Source organism: Diorhabda sublineata, chromosome 8 (assembly GCF_026230105.1).
Source record: "Diorhabda sublineata isolate icDioSubl1.1 chromosome 8, icDioSubl1.1, whole genome shotgun sequence".
NCBI classification, from domain to species: domain Eukaryota; kingdom Metazoa; phylum Arthropoda; class Insecta; order Coleoptera; family Chrysomelidae; genus Diorhabda; species Diorhabda sublineata.
Genome location: NC_079481.1, coordinates 8748868 through 8770792, shown reverse-complemented (window position 1 = coordinate 8770792; position 21925 = coordinate 8748868). Strand labels below are relative to the sequence as shown.

Below are 21925 nucleotides of genomic sequence, written 5' to 3'. Positions count from 1 at the left end.
ATTTACTACCTTCAAATTTCCTAGCTGCTAGCATTTATTTTTATTAATTGCGATTTTCAAATTTATAGGTTATGTACCTGTCAAAATATTTATATACGTTCTTTTTATTTACACCGTAGTGTCTTAAGCTACCGGTCTTAATGAAAGGGGCCATTTAAAAATAATATTTTAGCTCTATGAATTTAACCTACAAATACTGACAGTTGTTTTTGTTGACGTTTATCAATCGATTTATAATATGAATGACCTCAAATTTCCATAAATTACTTTAGAATAAATTATTTAATGCCCCAAAGCAACTGTTTCTCGTATTTCGCAAAAATGGATGAAGGCAGTGATTTATCCGGAGACGTTACGGTAGTGGACGTTTATGATATCGCATCTGATATTGGAAAAGAATGTGAAAAAATAATAGATCAGCACGGAGCCGATGCTATGACTGCGCTTATGCCGAAAGTAATTAATGCCCTAGAACTTTTGGAGAATTTAGCTACGAAAAACGAAAGGGAAAATACTTTGTTACACGAGCTGCAAGCTAAGATATCTCAACTGGAAAATGACAAACTCGAGAAAGCAGAGTACAGGAATAAATTTGAAAAGGTCGGTTTACTATTAACGTTTTCTATTATTTGGATGAAAAAATGATGTTTTTTCTTTTTGATAAATATGTTTAGGAATTAGAGATAATAGAAGAGCAATGGCGTTCCGAAACTAAAGAACTGATTGGGATGGTTTCCAAACTTCAAGAGGAAAATAGACGATTAATTAAAGAACAAAGTCCCAATCATACGCCTACAAATGTAACTCCAACTACAGAAAACGATATTTTAAGAAGATTAAAAGATTCTGTTGAAAAACATCGAGATGAAATTAAACTTAAAGAAAAATTGTTACAAGAAAAAAATATTGATGTAGATAACGTGAGTAATTTTATTTTTATTTCAAACTAGAGTTGTTATTATTATTGAATTGAATCTTTTTTTTTGATAGCTAAAAACACAAGTTGAAAGATTGACGAGTTCTAGTAGGGAATTGAGGAGAAAACATAAATCGATGCAAAATCAAGTGAGGACTCTTTGTGATGAGAGAGCAGACTTTCTTGTACAATTGCAGGACCAACAGAGGGATATATCAGCTCTGAGACAGCGATTAGGTTTAGCACAAAAGGAAAATGAAGATTTAGTTAAGGTACATACGTTTCTACACAAATTTCTTTATTATAAAAATTGATTGTGTATAGGGCGATGTTCCGATACCTAGTAACATGGCAGTATTCGATTTGGACGATCCGAATAGACCCCGATTCACGACGCAGGAGTTGAAGGATATTTTACACGAGAGAAATGAACTAAAAGCAAGAGTAAGCGATTTAGAAGACGAATTAGAGACATACCGACCAAAAAATAAAGCCGAAACGTAAGTTTCTCCACTCAAATTTTAACTAAATTAATTTTAATAATTGTTTTGTTCAATATATCTATTTTAATTTTTATAATTAATTTATACAACGGCTAAATCTTTTTATTTTTTATTTGTTTTTATATTATTTTTTGTTGCATTTTATTTTCGTTGATAGCCCAAAAAGACTAATTATCCCCACAATGGATAAAGTAGAAACAACTTGCGAAAGTTTATTAGATAATATAAAGAAACCTGAAACTCCACCTCCCGAAGAACAGTAAGTTCTCTTCTCTTTTGTGTTTCCTTGATTGTAATTTTTTAGTTATTTGTTTTTTATACATTTTTAGACCTTTGGACGAAGATGCTCCTGTCCAAGGTCCCCTTCCCTATGAACCTGATGATGCTCCCTGGAAAAAGACCACGGAATCCGGAATAAGAAAGTTGTAAGTAATTTTCATTTCAAATTCAAAATTAAAGTACAGATTTATTCTTTGAATTGGAATAACGGAATATTAGTAAATTCAGTATATAGAAAATCAATTTGATGTCGATTTTTATTTTTTGTGGTGTTTCAGTTTTCGGAAGTTGTTTTCGGAAAGCGGTAATGGTGGTAGTTTTCCAAAACGTAGTCTTTCCACCTTGTCTAAGATGGCTCTGTCTTCGACTAGCGAACCACTTTCCATATAATTATTTATCGTCGCACCATTCATTTTATGAATATTGTCTAATTCTGGAAACCGACTACGTTCATCATTCCATGTAAAATTGACAAAAAATTACAAATGGATTGATTGATTGATTAAAATAAATTGAAGCTCTCTTTTAGAACGTTGTTAGTAAAGTAAAAAGAATCAGTGCCAAAAATTACAAATATCGGTTAGAGAAGTTTTAGTAGCAAGTCTAATTTCCCTTTTTGATTCATTAGATGAAAATATTGTGATCAAAAATTTTTAGTCGCTTTGTTTCCCTATATATATATATATATATATATATATATATATATATATATATATATATATATATATATATATATATATATAATATATATATATAATATAAAATATATATAATAAAATAGCACGATGTGTAGCATAATGCGATCTGATAATCCGATTTTCGTTTTTCACAATTAAATCGTTTCCATTCCCAAATAGATTTATATTTAATAAATTATTAAGTTTACCATTAATCTCTGTATATATTTATTTATATTGTATATTTTATTGACATGTTGTTTTTGTAAACACTAATTTGCAAAAAAAATTTTAAAGGATTTATTTAATGAGATAATTTAGTACGGGATATTGAAAAAAATTTGATCCTTGATAATTCGAATTTTAGGGATAGTCGGGTGTTTTTTTTGCACTTTAGTGACGTTCGTATTTATTATCTGTAGGATCGTAATCTAGAAATAAAGTTTTCACACATTGTAGTTAAATTTATTCACTTTATATTTCGTGCATCCCTCATTTTTTCCCCTCCAAACCTCCCCTAATGTTTCTATTTACAATTTTTTTTGTTTCAAAAATAATAAAACTAATTTTTTCGATGTTTATAGGTTTCTTTATCATTACTTAATCGTATACAGGGTGAGATCACAACACAATAAAAAATGGAAATAACTAAAAACACAGTTGACTTAGGAGTTTCATTCTAAAATGTATAGCTATATAAGCTATAGTTATAGAAAAAGCGGCTGCTACCAGTTCACCAGAAATCCACGGACCACCATACATTCCGGAATGATTAATTTTAATCCGAGTAAAAATGGGTACATTCGAAATGGTTTCGCCATTTCTAATAGCTTTCCTCAACAAACTGTAACCGGTTTCGTTATAAACATTAACTAGTATATCACCGGTTTGTGCGATCTTGACGTCTTCAGTCCAACTAATTTGATATTTCCCTTGTCCTACGGACGCCACAGGGGAAATTACATCCCCCAACACCGTATACAAATAACTGCTATGACCGATATCGCATTTAATATAAAAACTCGATATGAAAGCTACCTGTTTAAGTATGGTAGCGTCTTTAGTGGTGTAACTAGTCGAAATCACTTGCGCGTTCTTACAGGGATCGGCATTTACGCTAGTAAAAAATAAGTTTATTAAAAATACGACGACGCCGTACATTTTCGTTATCGACGTCGAACGTCACGATGCGCGATCGATAATAACGCGTCGCGAGGGACGATATTGAAACGCCGTTATCGCAAAGTAGCAGTGATTTATTTTTGGTACATAAAAAAAATTATTAAACGCCCGAATTTAAATTGATGTAATTACGAAAAGCTCCTACATTGGTATAAACTCCTGGATAACCGGATTGGGCGCAAAAGTATCCCCAAGATATGATACCAAATAATTTGCCGTTTATGACAAACGGACCGCCAGAATCGCCCTGAAATCGAAAAAATATCGAATACACTAAATCGTTTCGTGAGTTTATTTAATTACCTGGCAGGAATCTTTACCTCCTTCTCTATACCCAGCGCAAAACATCCTTTTCGTTAGGTGAATGTATGAGTATCGGCTTTGGCACCATTCCGGATATTCTACGGGAATTGTTACGGCTCTGAGTGTTTTGGTTGCGTTTGTAGCTTCTTGATTCGAGGTGCTTCCCCATCCCGAAACGACACCCAACCAACCGGGCATCGGAGTTTCGTCCTGTTCCGGCAAACTTATCGGTTGAATAGTAGATGAAAAACTAAATAAAAAAAGAAACAAGTTATTTATGCGTTACGGTTTACAGCAATTTATAATTACCTCAATCTATTGGCGAACTTGAGAATCGCTATGTCGTTATTTTGATTTCTAGGATCGGGATGTGGATGTAAAATTGCCGTTATTACAGGTACAATTATACCTCCTTCTGTTAAATAAGAGCTTCCTGCTCGGACTGTATAAGAACCACGTACAACAAAACAGTGAGCCGCCGATAAACCGTAAAGATCACTTATTAAAACTGCTCCGCAAATATGTTGGTTGTTTAATCTAAAAAACAAATTAAAATTAACATATACAATCATATTAACAATTTATTTATAATGAAATTGGTCAGTATTATTGAAAAGCATTAAAATTTTTTTATTAAATTGTATTAATTAACATTGTTTATGTTTGGAAAAGAAAATAATAAAAAAAATCCTGTTAATTCTAATCAATTTTATTAAGCGATAATCAGTTCACATACCATGTATGTATAATGATAACATAAATCCGATAATATTAATTATGTACACGAAAATAAAAATTTACAAAAGCTTATACAATTGGTGTAGTCTTATTGTACACTTTTCTTATTAAATAAACAAATAATTTAATTGTATTCAATTTAATAACATCATTGAAATTGAAACAAATTCTTCTTATCCTTTCAAAAAATTATTTTGAGCCTATAGATACAATATTTACAAAATAATACATTTTTTTTATGTGGCAGCCGATTTTGATTGAGGTATGGAGAGTTGTGCCTTACGAGCTGCTAAATAATAAGACTCTCTGGTTTCGGGCGTTAGCGATTTCCACAAGTCACACAATCTTACAGATATACTTTTGAAATCTTCATTCGGATATTCCACTCCCAATTTCTTTCTCCACTCTTTCGAAAATAACATAAAAGCGTTTGGTTTATCTGATCTATCCTTTGTATCATCGCATTGCTCTCTAGTTGTATCTTCCTTTGGTTGTTGTTTCAAAGTTGTTTTACTGTTATTGTTGGTGGTGTTTGCGCACAATTGATTGTTATATATTGGCGGCGATGTATCTTTATTTGGAATTTTACCGTAATTTTTGATAACAATGGTTGCTTTATTGGGTTGATTGATTTTCAAAACACTAATATTTTTACGAACCGGAGTTGTTGAAGTGCTCAAAGTAGTATCATCGATGGGTTTTTTATTCGTTTCTGTAGTTTTACGTATAATTTCGTCTGTATTTTTTTTTGTCGTTACCGATAGTTTAATTTTCTTTTTTGAAGGTTCCACGTTAGTATCGTCGATAATTTCCACTATAGGTATGTTTGTTTTAGCATTGATCGTTGTATCTGGAATCGATTTACCGTATTGTGATAAAATTTTGTATTTCACTGATTTCGGGGCGACGTATTCACCTGTAGGACCTACTTGATGTTTTAACTTGACCGAAGATAAACCTTTTACTTGAAACTTCTCCCCCAAATTCAAAACACTTTCCAAATCTACGTCCAATACTTTCACTTCCCCTTGATATATGAACTGAATAATTTGTATTAAATTCGATAATTTTATATCGTAAAACTTGATAACTGGATGTGCTACGTTCGTGTTATTGAATAAATCCATAAAGAAATCGCTGCATGCTGCTAAAACTAGTTTATGAGCTTTGATGTGCTGTTCCTCACAAATTATTGTTACGTCCACTAGTTGTTCTTTATTTTTCAAATCCGAAAACACTTGCACTAGATTGTTGTGGAAATTATTCCAACGTAAATTGTAACGTTCACCCGTACCAACATTTTTCGAATTCATCTTGCAAAATTACTATTAACGCTAGTCTCGCTACTCATCGAGATTTGGACGATTATCTGAGGTTATGTATGTTTAGTTGAAATCGATCATAACAGAAACAAATTGAACGAATTAATTTCAGCTTTTCAATTAATTCTAACGATTTTTTATTATATTATTGTTTATATTATTTGACGAATTTTGTTTAAAAATTGTTCTTATGGTAAAGAAAATGATTGTATTCAATATTATGTGCAGCGATTGTTTCGAAAGTGTCCAAAATTTAATCGATCGTAACTCGAACGTTTCTTTCGATTTTAATGTGAAACCCCTATATTTATTTGCAAAAAAAGTACACGAGATTGTTTTATAGTTTTTAAATAAATACCACAAAATCCCTTTTGTATAATTTCGAAGTGTTTTTTTTTTCGAAAAAAGTATTTGTATAACTCACCTTAAACTTAATTGATAAGGATACTCTGTAATGTTTACTTCTCGTCCTCCGACGATCCTTGGTCGAGCAATGCAATCATCTAATAAATCTGTTAAAAATTAATTAATTTTCAAATGAAAATCGTTTCGATTTTCTCATATAAAGACTTACTTAAATAGATCAACAGCGCTAGCAGCAACATATTTTTGTTTTTTATTTAACAAACTCTAATTTAATTCTATTATTATCAACCTTGCGATGTATTATTCTATTTATTATCATATTCCTTATCGCCTGAATATACTTTTAATTTCGTTTTAAAAAAAAATATGGGTAATTATTGTTTGAATAATAAGCGGCAGTGTGGCATACTTTTAATATTTCAATGGTGTTTGTTTACCTTCGAATCCGAATGCCAACAACTTTATTTTTGTCGATAACTTTTAAGAAAATGGCGGACTATTATCGTCTTATAAGGGGGTACACGCGGTTAATAAAGAAGCTATTTTTGTACGACACTGTATTAATTTTAGTAATAAAATTATCTATGAAATGGCCCATAAAATCCGAGTTTCGCTGTAATAACTACCACTATTGGCTCATAAAACTTTATTGTGGATATTATTTTATGTGTATATCACTTTTTTACATTTTTCCGCGTGTTAAAATTTGAATAATTTCAAAATAAACTTTGATTTGTTGGAAATTGACAATTTTTTAACCTTTTTTTTGTTTCTAGGTTACCACCAGTCTCCGCCAGCAAGATATACGTTGAAAGAAATTTTTCGTTCGAAAGAGCTTTAAATGTATCGAACTGTTGAGAAACTGATAGCTTTTCTGGGATCCTCATACCAAAATACCAAGTGTCGAAAAAAAACACGTGGTATCATGTATTTTCCCATAGAACTGTGAGGAAAATATGGTCCGGACATTCTGGCACAGAGGACGCACGTGTTTTGTAGCGCCTGTCAGATCCGCAACCCGACTAGCATAGATAAAATAATGAATTTTTTTGCAATAAACCTTTTACTTATTCTATGATTTTACTATTCTATCGCCGTCTATCGAGCGAAGTCTGAAACTATTAATAGTCTTTTTCGTGTTATTCGACATCCAGTTCTAAACATTGTGTATGATTGGTTGCGTCTCCTTAAGGGTGAGACTAAATCAATTATATACAAATTTAATATTTTTAAAAACAGCTATCTAATCGTATCAGTTTTAGAGTTTGAGTAAAAATCCAATATTTATGACTTTTCGCCCCTTAATGATTTTTTTTTCGGAGAAACTGATAGCTTTCTGAAGATTCCCACATCAAACAAAAAACACGTAGTATGATGTATTTTCTTATACGTTATATGACTCGCATACGATTTCCCAAAAATTTTCATGGATTTTCACCTATTAATAAATTTTTTTCCTTGAAACTGATATAATTTCTGAGTTCTAGCGCGGTTCCAGTTCAAGTAATCTGCTTCAATAATCATTTGAATATATTTTAATCACTTTTAATAGTAATTACTGGTATAATATCAATTTTAATGTCATCTTAGTTAATTATAATTAGTTAGATTTTCATGTTCTACAACTACAGTGCGGTTTATGTATGATCGGTTGCCTGCTCTTAAGGGTAAGTTCAAATATTTTAAATCAATTTTATCCACATTACAATTTTCAAACTTATGAGATCAGTATTGTGTCTTCAGTAATAATCTGTTTAACCATTAATTCAATATATTTTATTCACTTTCAATCGTAATAACTAGTATAAAATCATTTTTTAAATACATCTAATACTATATAATAGGTATGCCCTAATTATTTATTATTTATTTATGTATTTCAGCAAACAATTTACACCAAGGTGTATGATTGGATGCCTACTCTTGAGGGTATGCTTGAAATTCTCAATTTTATTCAAATTACAATTTTTGGAAACGTTCATTCGATCAGGTATTGTACCTATCGTAATAATCTATTTTTAACCTTCATTGTAATATTTTCCATTCACATCTAATTTTAGCAACGAGTATAAAATTTATTAACATTATAGTTATTTACTATTTAGGTAATTCGACAATGCGGTGTATAATTGGTTGTCTACGTTGAAATTTTTAATCAATTATATTCAAATTTTTAAAACAATCAGCTAATCGAATTAGTATTGTTTGAATGGCAATAATCCATTTTTATAAATTCTTCACATTTTTTATATGTGAAGCAAAATGATAGTATATTTGTGATATTCATCAATAATTCTCAAATAATAAAATGTCACGTTCGTTTGTTGCCTACATACCAAATAATTTTAATCGGTTCCTCGCTCTTCTGTTATCCTAATACAAAATCGGGAAACAATCTAATAATATTCAATTATTTTAGATACGAAATTTCGAAAGTGTGTTATGGAAGCGCCTGTCACATCCGCAACTTATCATACGGTACAGTATTTTTAATTTCTTAATAATAATTGTCTTGACGTTCTTTATCGAGAAATATGTTTATTATGAAAGTTTCCATATTTTTTATTCACACTATATGAAAATTGGGACAAATATAACTAATAAAATCATAAATTTGACATCGTTGTACATTCCTGTTTTGAAGATATGACTGAAGTTTTTAATAATCATTATTTTCGAAACCGCTCATTAGATTCGTATTGTTTTCATCTAACTAATTCGCTTTAACCACGTTTTCAATGTTTGTCATTAAAATTTAATAGTATGATCAAGGATAAAATTATATTTAGATTCTAAAGATTTCGACAACTACGGTATATGGTTGGTTGCTTGCTTTAGAAGGTATATCGGAAACTAACATTCATTATTTACCAAACCTCTAGTTATAAAAATAATTAGTCTTCATCGACTTATATATATGTTTAGAACAATATTGATTTCGGCAACTTATTTTACACTATGGTGTATGGATGGTTGTCTACGGTTAAGTGTACATAGCATAGAATATTTTCCATAATTCTAATTAGGTCATTACTATTTTGATGGTAATAAACAAACAGTTCCAATAATCTTTATTTTTTATATTTATAGTCTATACAATCGAATCGATAGAAGAGAATTTGTATAAAATATATTATTATGTGGTAAGGCGGATGAATGGAATAAAACTACGCTATACTTGTATTATAATACTTGTATATTTACGACTGAATACTGTATAATAATTAATATATAGTGTCTAAGTCACAAGACGTAAGCGCTCTATTTAACTAGAAAAATATATTGTAAATGGCACTTTTACACATAATACAATTTACAATGGGGCGAAAAAGTCAAAGGAACAGAAGAGAGCAGCTGGAATAAAATATCGTCAAACGTACACTCAGAAAACGGAAACGAAACAAACAATCGATAAACTACACTAAGATTATTATAGTACACAAATTTCTAACAACTAAAAAAAATAACTTGGTAAAAATCGAGTAAAAAAGAAAAGTTGTAAAAATAACACAGTAAATCAGACAAAAATCTATATACTATTTATTTCCTTAGCTAAAGTCTTATAGAATACGCGGAGATTAGAGAAAATCCATAAAAATTTCCGGTATTATCGCGACTTTTTTTTCTTTTCTCTATAATCTCTGTATCTATTAATTACACAACAATACCGATTGTTATTTATTTTTATAAATATTTCTGGCACCTGTGTGGTTATATTTTGAGGGTTTCGATTCACAAATTTTTTGACTCGACTCGATATTGAAAACACACGCACAAAAAAAAAGAAAATATAATTTTAAAAAATTTTTGTATACGCGATGTCCCGGTCTAATGATACGAAACAACAACAACAAGCCTAACCGTCGCGATATTATTGTCCCATTTATATACGGAAACGTTTTTGTTTTTTTATTTTGTTCAAATGAAGGCGGAGACAAAAAATTTGACATCAAATATTTTTTTTGTTCTATGAGGTGAGTGCGGTTTCTATGAAAAATTAGGTTTAAAAAATAATTTCTATATCACTGGTATAACCGTTTCAATTAAAAAGAAAAAAAAAACGGAAACGGAAGAACGAAAATAATTAAGCGTCTGTCAGGTATATATATATAAATATATTGCTCGGGATGGGGCAAGAAAAATGGTTTAAAAACTTTTCGGTATCAAAATTTATGCATATTCAAAACTTTTCATTGAATTTCATTTTTTTTAAACAATTTTCTTACCACTTTTACGCGATTATTAATGCTGCCACTCGATCAGTCCGTTTATTTAATACTAAGTACATACTGAGTATCATTGATTAAAATTATATCTCGAAGACGTATCATTTTTTTGTTAAATGAATACAGTGTCCCCCCTTTCGAAAGACACTGATATGTCATGAATTAATTACTGCATAATGAAAATTCTATTCAACGTCAATTGATTTGATGGGCACCGTATAAAAAATAAACGCTTCTTTCTGATTCAGTCAATCAAAAAATTTTTTTTAGTAATTTGTTTAAAAAAAACAAAAGAATGGCAGCATATCCTACGACTAAATAATGTAAAATGCAAAAAATACTCTTAAAAAAATTAAGTAGACTAGTATATGTTGAGATTTTTGTTTTTAGTATAATATCAGACAAAATTTGTACAAATACTTTTTTTTCCTTCAATTTTTCACGTTGTGATTCTGCTCATCAACCATCCGGTATGAGATATTATTCGCTAATTCACATACTACATTATTTTTTTATCATCCTAATTTTTAATAATCATTACATATTTCTAAATTATTTTTCAAGAAGACTTTTTTTTTATTTCATGCTTATAAATTAAATTTAAAAAAAATAATATTTGGCGCAAATAAATATACTTACGTTCTAATATGCGATGTATAAAGTGAGAAAAAAAATAATAAATTAAAAAAAGAGATCAAAAATAATAAATTATGATGGCAATACTGAGTTATCAAAAATAATGCAAATTCCACGCATTCAGCACAAGAAAAACTCATCCTCAAAATCACAATTAAATGTTCACGTAAGAAATAATAGTTTAGATAAACTGCAAGAGTTGTTCGGGGGCTGAATGAATGAAAGAAGAAAAATGTAAAAATTTAAAATTAAAAAAAAAATCGTTACTTTCGCCACGTTATTTCAAATATTGATTGTTATTTAAGTACATATTTTTCGATCACTATCTCGGTAAAAAATTAGAGAAATAAAATTAAAGAAAAACATTAAAAAGATAAAAATAAATAATGCGGCCACGATATTAACCTACATTTTACAACACACTGTATTTAGTTTTTATGAAAAAAATTGTAGATGTCACAAATAATAGTTATGGCGCACCATGTATAAAAATTTTTAAACGATTTCAGTCGAGTAAAATATTGGAAGTAGTAGTTATACGGGGTACATAAAAAGTATGGAACATTATTTTAACGAGGATAGTATAAAGAAATAGGGACTGTCTTTTTTTTAAAGAATACACTCTTCAAAAACACACATACATACACACAGACACAAAATAAAAGATAAATAATGCACATATACAATAGCTGCCTCAATATTTTTGTACTTTGTGTCGAATGATAATATTTTTATTCAGAGTTTTTCTATAAGTTACAAAAAAAAAACGGAAAAACGTCAAGACAAATTTCAGAATTTTGTATGTCTATGAAGATCAATGTTAACCGAGTACCCTGATAGACATTTGTAATTCATGTTCCTTAAATGTATAGGGTATAAAAAAGTACGGATCATATCGTTATCAAGCAAAAACTCGATGATAGTTTTCAATTTTCAAATAATCAGTTGATATTTGTATACAGGGTGAGCTATAAATACTAATATATTTGAAAAAAAGAAAGAAACGTAGTACCGAGAATTTAGAGTTTCGAGAAAGATTCGAAATAACGTGGTAACAATTATCGATCAACATACATGCAAATATTTTCTTATTTCAATTTCGACACCCCCAATGCCGGTAACTTGTAGTGAACGATATGGTACGGAGGACCGATCGGACTTGCGGGTGACGTATACGAGGTCGACAGAGGAATCCCGCTCATACCGACGCCCATACCCATCGGACCGGCGCACGCCCGACCTCGTTTACGTCTCGGCAAAATTCCTTTCCTCGCCATATAGAAACGGATCGTCGATATGGGTATGTTGAACTGATCGCTGACCGTCTGGAAGGTTTGTCCTCTTGTTATACATTCTGCCGCCCTTCGTAATTCTTCGTCCGATCTTCGAATCCGTCTATTTGCTGAACCTTATACACAAAAAAAATTCTCTGTTATATGATGGATGAACGTATAATAAAATTGTGGTTGTATTTACAAGTATACCGTCTTACCTTGAGTGGAATCATATTGACAAGATACGTTGGCTATAGCCGAAAATTGAGGCTTTATGTCCGTATTGATAGTTCCGTCCTCTTCGGTTAATTCCTGATCCAAAAGTTCACTGTCACCCTCGAAATACGACTCGTCTCCTTCTTCTTCGGCGTCCTCTGCAATTGAAAAATAAGAATCCGTTAGAAACGAAATCTCATTATTTACAACATCGGTACCTTTTATTTGCAACATTCCGTCGTTGGAATCGCATTCTGAAGAAGAATGATTATTCCCGCTGTCCGAACCTTCTGTTATTTGATTGGTTTCTTTCTTCACGGGAGAATCACAGGATTTGTTCATGGGTACTTGACTCGGTTGGATTTTGGTATCGTTCGGAACCGGGGATCCTCGTTTCGGCTGAAATATCAATTCTCCTTCAGTACTTACTCACATAATATAAAATAGGGATGGATAAATACTCATAATCAACAACCATTATTAGCGCTAAAGATAAACAAATAGTCTACAGGGGTTGGCGAAACACAAGTTTTTCTATCTACAGTTCACCAAAAAAATTCGTCAAAAATTTTGATAATTAACTTATGAATGCAACTTACAGTTGTTGGAGTTGATGGGTAGGCTTGATATTGTGAAGTTGTAGCTTTAGTGATATTGTTAAAATAAGTGGGATTAAGGAGTTGATCCGAGCCGCAAAGACCCCTTATTTGTAGAGCTTCTGCAGATTTTAGCAATGATGGCAAGTCGTCTTGTGTTACGTTCACTTCTCCTTTATACATGAAATCTACTAAAGATTGCATTTCGGAGAATCTAAAAAAGTCGTTGCTTCTTTATTCTCCATTGCATTGAAGGAAGTAGAAGAAAATATAATTCTAGAGCCTTCACAGTGAATTAATTAAGGGATAATTGTCCTCCCGTGTACTACCCACTACTTAACATTTTAATTTACAAATAACTCAAAATTCAAACATACTCACTTCATATCCTTCATAAAAATAATGGGATGCTGACAGGGGTTGTTTAACAATAATTTTTCGAAATACGTCGAACACGCCGACAGCACCACTTTGTGACATTTAAGCATCTCATTTTCGCAGGCTAACGTTACATCCACGAAATGCTCTGACGTGAGTAGTTTCGGAAAAGCATTTTGTAGATTCGATTGGTAACTGTTCCATCGGACACAGAACTGTTGCGGAGGAGTGGTAACCATTTCCGTTCGTATCGGTACTGACTCGATTCTATTCTTGTTTTTTTCAAAAACTTTTTTTTCCTTAATGTAACATTTAATCAAAAAATAATAAGACTATATTTATGGTCCTAAACCTAAAAACAAAAACAGCAAATAAAGTTTGGACGAATTTTTACGATTTCAACATTTTAATAACGATAGGTACCTAGTAGGGGGTGCATATCATCAAATTACGTTTATATGCAAAACACCTTATAGAGAATTACCGTCAAAACATAACCTCCCAGAATGTGGACTACATATTGCAAAAAATAGATTAAGGTTTAAATAAATTGTTAGCACGACCTACACGAAGCGGCGCGGCCACACGAAAATAAACATTAATTAGTTATAATTAGCTCCAGCCACTCGCACAATTTTCAACAAAATAACTTTTAACAAAACATTCTCTCGCAACATTAAACATAAATATGAATCAGATATAGTGTGACGTTTAAAAATAACAATTATTAAAATAAACATTATATAAAAGCACGCCTCGCCATTTTGGTTAACCCTTAAATTATGCCATGAAAAAATATTACAACAAAAACATTGAACGGCAATAATAATCTATATACTTACATCACTCGTATACAGATGATCTTTTCTATCGCTTAATTTTGATAAAAAAATTCACTAATACGCCTCGAATACTCTTAAAAAACTCTCAAAAGATCGATAAAAACTTTTAATGCAAAATGTATCACTTAAATAATTATATTGCTTAACGGCAATCATCTAAGACACAAGTCTGCGGTTAAGTCGGGAATAAGAACGTACGTTAGAAGCATGTAAGGAACGATACGTACGTCGTAACTCGATTCGGCGTTATACAATATTTACTTGGTCTCGCAGGGGGTGTAGAAACGATTTTAAAATATAAACAACTCGTTTTAAACGGCTTTATTTTGTTTTAATGTATTAAACACTTACCGATTTTTGGATAAAACTGCAAATAACGTCATAAAACTTTACCGAACGCTAATTTTTCATCAACTAAAAACGTAATAACGATTGGAAATCGTATATTTATTTATAGATTTTCATTGCGGCCATTTGCAATTTACCGGCTTGATACAGTCCGTAGAGTAAACGGCCAAGGCAAAGTGAAAAAAAATAAAAAATAAAGTCGAAGCAAATCTGTCTCTTTGTTCGATCCCTTATAAAATGATTCGTTTATCAAGAAACGAATAAAAAACGATACGTCGTCGAAGGTTAACTCGTGTGAAGGCTAGTGATTTTATTATTATATTTATGTAAATTTGACGGTGAGTGTACAGTAAACAAAATACATACCCGTAAGGGTGGTAGCACCACTAGATTTACATAATCCGGGGGTGTGCGTCATAATAAAAATTATTTAAAATATTCGTCATACTATTTCCCCTTACGTCATATTTTTCATTAATTATAAAGATCTATACACGACATTGTTTGTTTACGAATTCCGATAGATTTAATGTTGGTTTAGTCGATTGGAGGTTTACTTTAGGGTACGTATTTTATTATTTTTTTCATGTTAACTACATATCTAATATCGGTGACAGTAAAAAAAAACAAACGCGATAATTCGTCGTTTCCGATGGGTCAGAACCGGATCCAGCGCAACATTTGAACTATAGATGAACGTATTTTTATCGATTAACCCCTATATTTGATGTCTTTAGAAAAACGGGGAACCTACAAAAATTTCGACAATAATTCGTGTATAATTACCACTTTATATTTGATATAGGAATAGATTTCAAGTTCATTGGGGATAAAACTTATCGACCTGATGTCGAATGTTTTTTTTTATTGCTGAAAGGAAATCTGGTAATTATTTAAAATTGGGGCTCCAGGCAAAAATAGTTCCAAAAATTGTTCACGCATTTGGTGTTGTTTCTGAGGGTACAAATACGAGGGAGACATATTATTTCCATTATTTTAGACCTAACCAAGATGGTAATTATTTAGAATTGGTTAGGTTAGGTTTTATTGATTTATCGTAAGTTGTACCATGTAATTACTAAATTAATGGAAATAATATGTCTCCCCCGCCTCAAATTTACTATTTGTATACTCAGCAACAACCCCTAATGTTTTATTTACGAAGTAGTTTTTGTGTTCCGGATAAAGGAATTTGGTACGTTGATGAAATTAAACAATGAATTTATGTAAATGAAATTTTATTAACAACGAATTCTAAATATAAAGAAAAATCAATCAATTTATTTAATATTTACTTCTTATTTTTTGTCAAATATAATTTTGAGCATTGAAACTTAATTTTGTACTACTAATCGAAATTTGGTCTTTGCAGTTGGACGTGATTCTTCAGTATGTGTCTGGTTAAAGTGGATATGTATTGGTAAGAACATCTACAAATGGCGCACCTGGAACAAATTAAACGATTTTTAATTGATAATAAAATTCATCGCGCGTATCTCAAATTTAGCAGTTTACCTGAAAAGTTGCTCGCCGTTTTTATGTATTGCGACGTGTCTTTGGAGGTTGGCCATCCTCGAAAAAGTACGTTTGCATATTTCACAAGCGTAATATTTTATTTGGGTTTTTTTAACGGTTTCAACGTTGTGCGAATTGTGGGATTTTTTTTGATTTGCCGATTCGATATCGCAGCAAAATCGTGATTGCCTAAAAAAAATTCGATAAGAGAAAATGTCTTATACAAAATGATTCAATAAAATTCAACCAAATTCGCTGTATGAAACGGCAAATTATTTCTTAAAGTACGGTCCTGTTACGTTGCCTTTTTCAACCCTAATCACTAGCATGAATATGTTTTGATTTACAATTTTTCTTCGATAACTAGAGTAAAATATGAAACTTACTTATTATCGTTTTTATAAAATTTCGCGTTGCAATTAACTTCTTCGCCCGAATGTAACCGTTGGTGACATTGTAATCCCTATCGAAAATAAAAATAAAATTATTGTTATTATGTACAAATTTCCATCTATTTTACCTCCTTCTTATCACAAACTCTGCATATTGCATGTTCGGCATTAACGTGCGTCTTCAGATCATCGACATTTTCAAACAGACAGTTACAATGCTGACATCTGTGATGGTCGCCAGTGAAATTATCGTCGATCATCACCTTTACGTAAGACTTTTCCCTTTTGTGCGTTGTTTCGATGGTGACTCCGATTTTGTTGGGGGACGATTGGATATTAGGCCTTTTTCCATTTGCGAGAGAATCTGGTACGAAAATCCAACCGTTTCCCTTTTCCTCCATGTAACCGCCAACAACGGAAACATTCTCTATTATGTTCCTCATGTTATAACAATATTTGTCTACCAAATTGATGTGTACATTTTTGTTGGATAATTGCCGTTGGATTTTCTCGGTTTTCATTAGACCCGATAGGATATTAGAGATTCTTTGGAACTGATCAGATTTCTTCGATAGGAGTTTCGTTTGAACGCACCTCAATTTGGTATCCAACGATTTGTTTGACAGTCCTAAAAGTGATATTTCATATAATATCTATTTATATTAGTGTGAAAATAATTTGCCCGACCTTCAGTTACTCGATTTTTTTTAGACGTTGCCTTGGAGGTGACACGTATTATTTTACCCATTAGATTTTTTCCACCAACCGTCAGTCCCAAATTGAATTTCTTGTTTAAAAATGCGTTTAAATTACGACATTTCCCGTTTACCGAATCGGGAGCATTTGATTTTATGCGTTTTTTTATTTTATTCACGTAACTTTCCAGACTCATCGTTTGACCAGTTATCAGGTCCTTTCCAGTGATGGTGCCAAGTTGATTTGTATCGTTGTTATCAGATAAAGACGAGACGGTGATTATTTCTTGATGATCTTCTCCTTGATATCCTTGTAACAATTCCACATCCGTACTTTCCGTATATTGATACCTGCAACAATAAAAGATCTAAATGAAAAAAAAAATCATGAAATCACTATAAAAATCAACTTACCAATCTGCCGGACCTATAGCGACGAAGGAGTTATCTTCTTGATCGGCGTATTGAAAATTTATAAGCCTAGATGAATTTATATCTTCTTCATCGCTCGATGGTATAATACGAGAATTATTATCTACTGATTCAAGGTTCATCAAACTATTTTCTTCTGAGTTTTCACTAATTTCCATTAATTCCGTAGGTCGATACTGGGCAGATAAATCTTCGAGGGTTAACGGAACCCCGTCTTCATTTGTATAGATAATATCAGAGGCATTTTTTATATTACCATAGTCATCTATATATTGAATAATGTATTGCGAACTTCGATCGACATTACCTATTAATACTTCATCTAAAAGGTGTAAAAAAATATATTAATTAACGTTTTATCAAAATTCTTTAGAACTGACCTGCGTTATTATCGTTATTTGTTATGTAGGAGTTCAAATCGCTTCCATCTTCGCTAAGAATAAATTTCGGCGTATTTTCTTCTCGGATTATTTCGCCGTTCAAAATAATTGCTTCATTTTCATCGGTATATATTATCTAAAAAATTATTCAAAGTAAACTATAAATATTGCAATTTTCCCGACTTACGTCATTTGTATCGGCGACGGAGGGATCTAAAATAAATCTTCCATCGTTGAGAATGTATTGAAGCCTAGGTTCCTCGATATCTTTAATTACTCGGGACATTTCAATTAAAAATATCCTATTTTTTGAAATCAAATGCGAATTGTACAATCGGTAAATAGAATTTCTAAATTTATTTGACAGCTGACATTAATGACAGTGACATGACACGTCATTCTTCTTTTTCCATCAAAAATATTATAACGGATTGGTTATTTACTTATGAGAGATTCCAACCTAACATTAAAAATGACCGAAACTGAAATTTTCCAAATTTTGTTGAAGGGCGAAATCGATATAGATTTCCCTAAACAACGAAGCGAAGCGATTAATGTAATTGCTGAAAAATTGACTGATATAATTTACGAATCTTATCAAAACGGATCTAATAATAGTACTACTAACAATAGGATCAAAACTCTAGTAAGTTATTCTTCGTATCCCGTGTTAACTATCTAATTTGTTTTTTTTACCTCTAGAAATTCATTAATAAAATTTGTCAAATTCGATTGCACCATTCTTATGAAAATTATATGAAATGCTCGTTAAAGGAAATCAAAAAATCATTTGATACAGTTGAAAGCGAAGTTATGATAAACTTCAACAAAAATATAGCCGATGATTTAAAGAAGTATAGAGACAATGTGTTTTATAAAAATGTGGATGAGTACTATACGAGGAAGATCGAGAAAGAAAAAGCGTACGCTAGGAAAAGAGGTAAGCTCTCTTGTTTATATAGATACGGTTTATTTATTTATTCTCATCTTGTATTTTTAGGAATGATAGACGAAGATATGCGAGAGAAACTTGGAAAAAAGTATCATATGCAAGTGAGGAAAAAATATTCATTCGGAACGAACAAAAAACATTTAAAAAAATTATTAGAAAGTGAATCTTGTGATAACCAAAAAAATGAGGAAGACGTCTGTGATAGCGACAAGATCGTTAAATTGGGTTATACAATGCTCAATTTAGGGAAAATGGATATTTTGGAAAGGATAATACAATGGATTTCTTATGTTGACAAGTTTAATGAGTCGGAAAGAAAATTTTTGCGATATATTTGGACGTCACAAATATGTTCAGTTGATATTTTCATTGAAAAGAATCTCGATATTTTTTATTTTATCATAGAAGAAACTCTATTGAAATGCACAACTCATTTGTTAGGTTTGGAGCAAGAAGAAGATATCAGAAGATATTTGTCGGAGCTGGAAAATGAATGCAGCTTTAGGAGAATTAAAAAAATCTGCGGTGTTCATTTGAATTGTCAATTGAAGCTTCGAACTCTATTATATGAATTATATTGTATGAGTTTTTGTAACGCGAATGTACTAAAACTTTGTGAATTGATTAAATAATTGTATTGAATTGTAATATGGTTTCCCTGACAACCCTCTGGTAGTTTGATCAATGAAATTTTTTATTTTTTAGACTAAAAATGTTGGATCTTGGAAAACGAATCGGTGGGCCTTTTCTAACAAAGACTGAGTTAGATAGACTCGAAAAGAGGGCAAAAGTAAGAAAGTTTTTGTGGGTAGAATAGAAATAGTACAATTTGATTATTTAGGTTATGACCGTTCGAGATAAAATGAGGATGCTGGAAGAAGCTGAACGGCGAGAAAATCAAATCCGACAAGAGAGTTTGAACAGAAAGCGTCAATTGTTGCAAGCCCGAAAAATACGGCCCCTTATACCCGGAAGCAAACTAGAGGAAGTGGAAACGGAAGCGGCGCATAAAAATCTGTGTTTAATCAGAAGATCGGAGGAATTGATGATGGAACGAAATGATAAAGTTAAACAGGCCAACAGGATAATTTTGGCGACAAAATGTCGAGCTATTAGAAACGCGCAAACTATCGAAAAAAAGGTGAAATTGGAAAATATTAATTAACATTTCATTACGAAATTGTATTTATGACGTTACAGTTGATTGAGAAACAATTGCGAGAAGAGAATCAAAGATTGGACGCGATGATGGAACGAGTTGTACACGAAAATATTATGTTGGAAGAAAATCGACGAACTGCTGCCGAAGTCGAAAAGAAAAAGTAAGTTTTTCTTTTGATAAATAAACGATAATTGTTAAATAACAATATGCTGATGATAATTAAAAGGTATGTCAAAGAAATTGAGAAGCAGGTGAGAGAAAACGAAATGTATCGAATGTTGGAAGCCGCAAAAATCGAAGAAGAGAGCAGGATGATGAACGAGGCTTTCGAGGCTCGGCGACGCGAAGAGGAATCGAAAGTTATGGAGAAAAAGAATATTCAATCGAGGTTAAAAGATGAATTCGAACGAGCTAACGAACGTTCGAGGCGTTACAAATCTTTAAGAGAAGAACAAGATCGATTATCTGATATGATGGTAAAAGTTTGCGATTATTTTGTTAGGAAATGGGATGGCGGTGGCCGATTATTATCATTTTTTAGATTGCGGAATTTATGAGGATGAAGAAGGATCGCGAAGAAGCCTTGCAAAAGGAAAAGGATTTAGTCAAATTGGCTAGAGAAAAAAACGTAGCGAGGCTTGCGGTGGATCAAATCAAAAGACGAAATATGAAAGCTGCAATGGACGAATTGAATGCCGTTAGAGCGCAAGAAGAGGTAATACTTACGTTTTCGATCGAATTTCAAGTTTATGGAAATAAAAAAAATTGCAGAAAGAGAAGGAATGGAGAGAAAAAGAGAAAAAAGAAGTGCTGAGAAGGCGGAAAGTTGTGGAAGATTTGAAGGAATCCAGAAACAAGCAAATAGAGGATATAAGAAAGGCACAAGCTGTCGCGTTAGCCAGAGAAGAAGAATCTCTGAATAAAGTCGGTTTTTTTTATTGTAATAAATCCTTTTTTATCATCATTTTGATATAAATTTAAGGTTTTCATGATGCAAAAGATGCTGCTAGATTTAGAATTGAAAAAAATTGAACGGCGTAAAGAAGAAAGCGAAAAACAGAAGGAATTTATTTTGAAGCAAATCAAGGAGAAAGAAGCGTCGAGAAACAAATATCAACAAGAGAAATATGAAAGTGGCAAAGCTCAACTGCTAGAATCGGCTAAAAACGACGAACAAGTGCGGGATTATTTAAATCGTAAGATTAATAAATTGAGGTGAGATCGGAAATTAAATGTCATTTTGATTGGATCAGTTTTTACGTTTCCATGTTTTTAGGGAAATCCACATTCCGGAAAACTATATCAAGGATATAGAAAGGCAAATTAAATTGATAAAATGAAAGTTTTCTTACTATTAAAACTTTTTCAACTAAGTTTGTTTTATTTATTTCACGTTCGAGAACTACTTTAAAATATGGAAATAAACAAAATTTGTCGTGTAGTGTACTTACCTACTTTAACGTATTCAGTATTCCTATCATCGAAAGCACTTTTATAACACTGAAACTGTGTATTAGGATTTTTTCAAAATAATTTAGATATCTTGAAATATTTATAACGATACAAATCATTTTCTTCCGGTTATTTCAAATGTT

At 31.5% G+C, this 21925-nt stretch overlaps 8 protein-coding genes across 14 annotated transcripts; 3 read left to right on the top strand and 5 right to left on the bottom strand.

Moving 5' to 3' along the window:
• Positions 1 to 195: 195 nt before the first annotated feature.
• Positions 196 to 2829, top strand: LOC130447275 (RILP-like protein homolog). 2 transcript variants are annotated; one of them, XM_056783997.1, is made up of 7 exons: positions 196 to 600; positions 675 to 920; positions 991 to 1188; positions 1241 to 1416; positions 1577 to 1678; positions 1749 to 1844; positions 1977 to 2764. In XM_056783997.1, the coding sequence occupies exons 1-7, from the start codon at positions 286 to 288 to the stop codon at positions 2086 to 2088; spliced, it is 1245 nt and encodes a 414-aa protein (XP_056639975.1). In that variant the 5' UTR covers positions 196 to 285; the 3' UTR covers positions 2089 to 2764. The 2 variants fall into 2 exon arrangements, with proteins under 2 accessions (XP_056639975.1, XP_056639977.1); XM_056783999.1 differs by lacking the exon at positions 1577 to 1678 and having other exon boundaries at positions 212 to 600; positions 1977 to 2829.
• LOC130447281 (translocon-associated protein subunit delta-like) lies at positions 2829 to 3628 on the bottom strand. The gene has a single exon (XM_056784008.1). The coding sequence runs from the start codon at positions 3534 to 3536 to the stop codon at positions 3024 to 3026; it is 513 nt and encodes a 170-aa protein (XP_056639986.1). The 5' UTR covers positions 3537 to 3628; the 3' UTR covers positions 2829 to 3023.
• On the bottom strand, positions 3616 to 6603 carry LOC130447279 (trypsin-1-like). The gene is made up of 5 exons (XM_056784007.1): positions 6495 to 6603; positions 6345 to 6432; positions 4170 to 4397; positions 3861 to 4110; positions 3616 to 3804 (listed from the first exon to the last, which is right to left on the bottom strand). The coding sequence occupies exons 1-5, from the start codon at positions 6523 to 6525 to the stop codon at positions 3658 to 3660; spliced, it is 744 nt and encodes a 247-aa protein (XP_056639985.1). The 5' UTR covers positions 6526 to 6603; the 3' UTR covers positions 3616 to 3657.
• On the bottom strand, positions 4554 to 6162 carry LOC130447277 (protein bric-a-brac 2-like). Its single transcript, XM_056784005.1, has one exon. The coding sequence runs from the start codon at positions 5909 to 5911 to the stop codon at positions 4835 to 4837; it is 1077 nt and encodes a 358-aa protein (XP_056639983.1). The 5' UTR covers positions 5912 to 6162; the 3' UTR covers positions 4554 to 4834.
• A 2858-nt stretch (positions 6604 to 9461) lies between the features above and the next one.
• Positions 9462 to 15397, bottom strand: LOC130447276 (sex determination protein fruitless). Of its 5 annotated transcripts, none has more exons than XM_056784004.1 (6): positions 15169 to 15397; positions 13616 to 13964; positions 13238 to 13448; positions 12857 to 13037; positions 12641 to 12796; positions 9462 to 12556 (listed from the first exon to the last, which is right to left on the bottom strand). In XM_056784004.1, the coding sequence occupies exons 2-6, from the start codon at positions 13849 to 13851 to the stop codon at positions 12237 to 12239; spliced, it is 1104 nt and encodes a 367-aa protein (XP_056639982.1). In that variant the 5' UTR covers positions 13852 to 13964; positions 15169 to 15397; the 3' UTR covers positions 9462 to 12236. The 5 variants fall into 5 exon arrangements, with proteins under 5 accessions (XP_056639982.1, XP_056639981.1, XP_056639979.1 ...); XM_056784003.1 differs by lacking the exon at positions 15169 to 15397 and adding an exon at positions 14806 to 14950; XM_056784001.1 differs by lacking the exon at positions 15169 to 15397 and adding an exon at positions 14455 to 14870.
• Positions 14933 to 21703, top strand: LOC130447274 (cilia- and flagella-associated protein 45-like). 2 transcript variants are annotated; one of them, XM_056783996.1, is made up of 10 exons: positions 14933 to 15140; positions 16175 to 16383; positions 19874 to 19958; positions 20010 to 20309; positions 20369 to 20490; positions 20557 to 20806; positions 20872 to 21045; positions 21102 to 21254; positions 21313 to 21545; positions 21607 to 21703. In XM_056783996.1, the coding sequence occupies exons 3-10, from the start codon at positions 19881 to 19883 to the stop codon at positions 21668 to 21670; spliced, it is 1374 nt and encodes a 457-aa protein (XP_056639974.1). In that variant the 5' UTR covers positions 14933 to 15140; positions 16175 to 16383; positions 19874 to 19880; the 3' UTR covers positions 21671 to 21703. The 2 variants fall into 2 exon arrangements, with proteins under 2 accessions (XP_056639974.1, XP_056639973.1); XM_056783995.1 differs by lacking the exons at positions 14933 to 15140; positions 16175 to 16383 and having other exon boundaries at positions 19838 to 19958.
• Positions 16024 to 18676, bottom strand: LOC130447272 (uncharacterized). Its single transcript, XM_056783994.1, has 8 exons — positions 18404 to 18676; positions 18217 to 18352; positions 17819 to 18158; positions 17397 to 17755; positions 16838 to 17337; positions 16704 to 16780; positions 16318 to 16506; positions 16024 to 16247 (listed from the first exon to the last, which is right to left on the bottom strand). Exons 1-8 carry the CDS (start codon positions 18500 to 18502, stop codon positions 16151 to 16153), a joined length of 1797 nt encoding a protein of 598 aa, XP_056639972.1. The 5' UTR covers positions 18503 to 18676; the 3' UTR covers positions 16024 to 16150.
• Positions 18590 to 19926, top strand: LOC130447278 (uncharacterized). The gene is made up of 3 exons (XM_056784006.1): positions 18590 to 18862; positions 18919 to 19156; positions 19217 to 19926. Exons 1-3 carry the CDS (start codon positions 18662 to 18664, stop codon positions 19798 to 19800), a joined length of 1023 nt encoding a protein of 340 aa, XP_056639984.1. The 5' UTR covers positions 18590 to 18661; the 3' UTR covers positions 19801 to 19926.
• Positions 21704 to 21925: the final 222 nt, after the last annotated feature.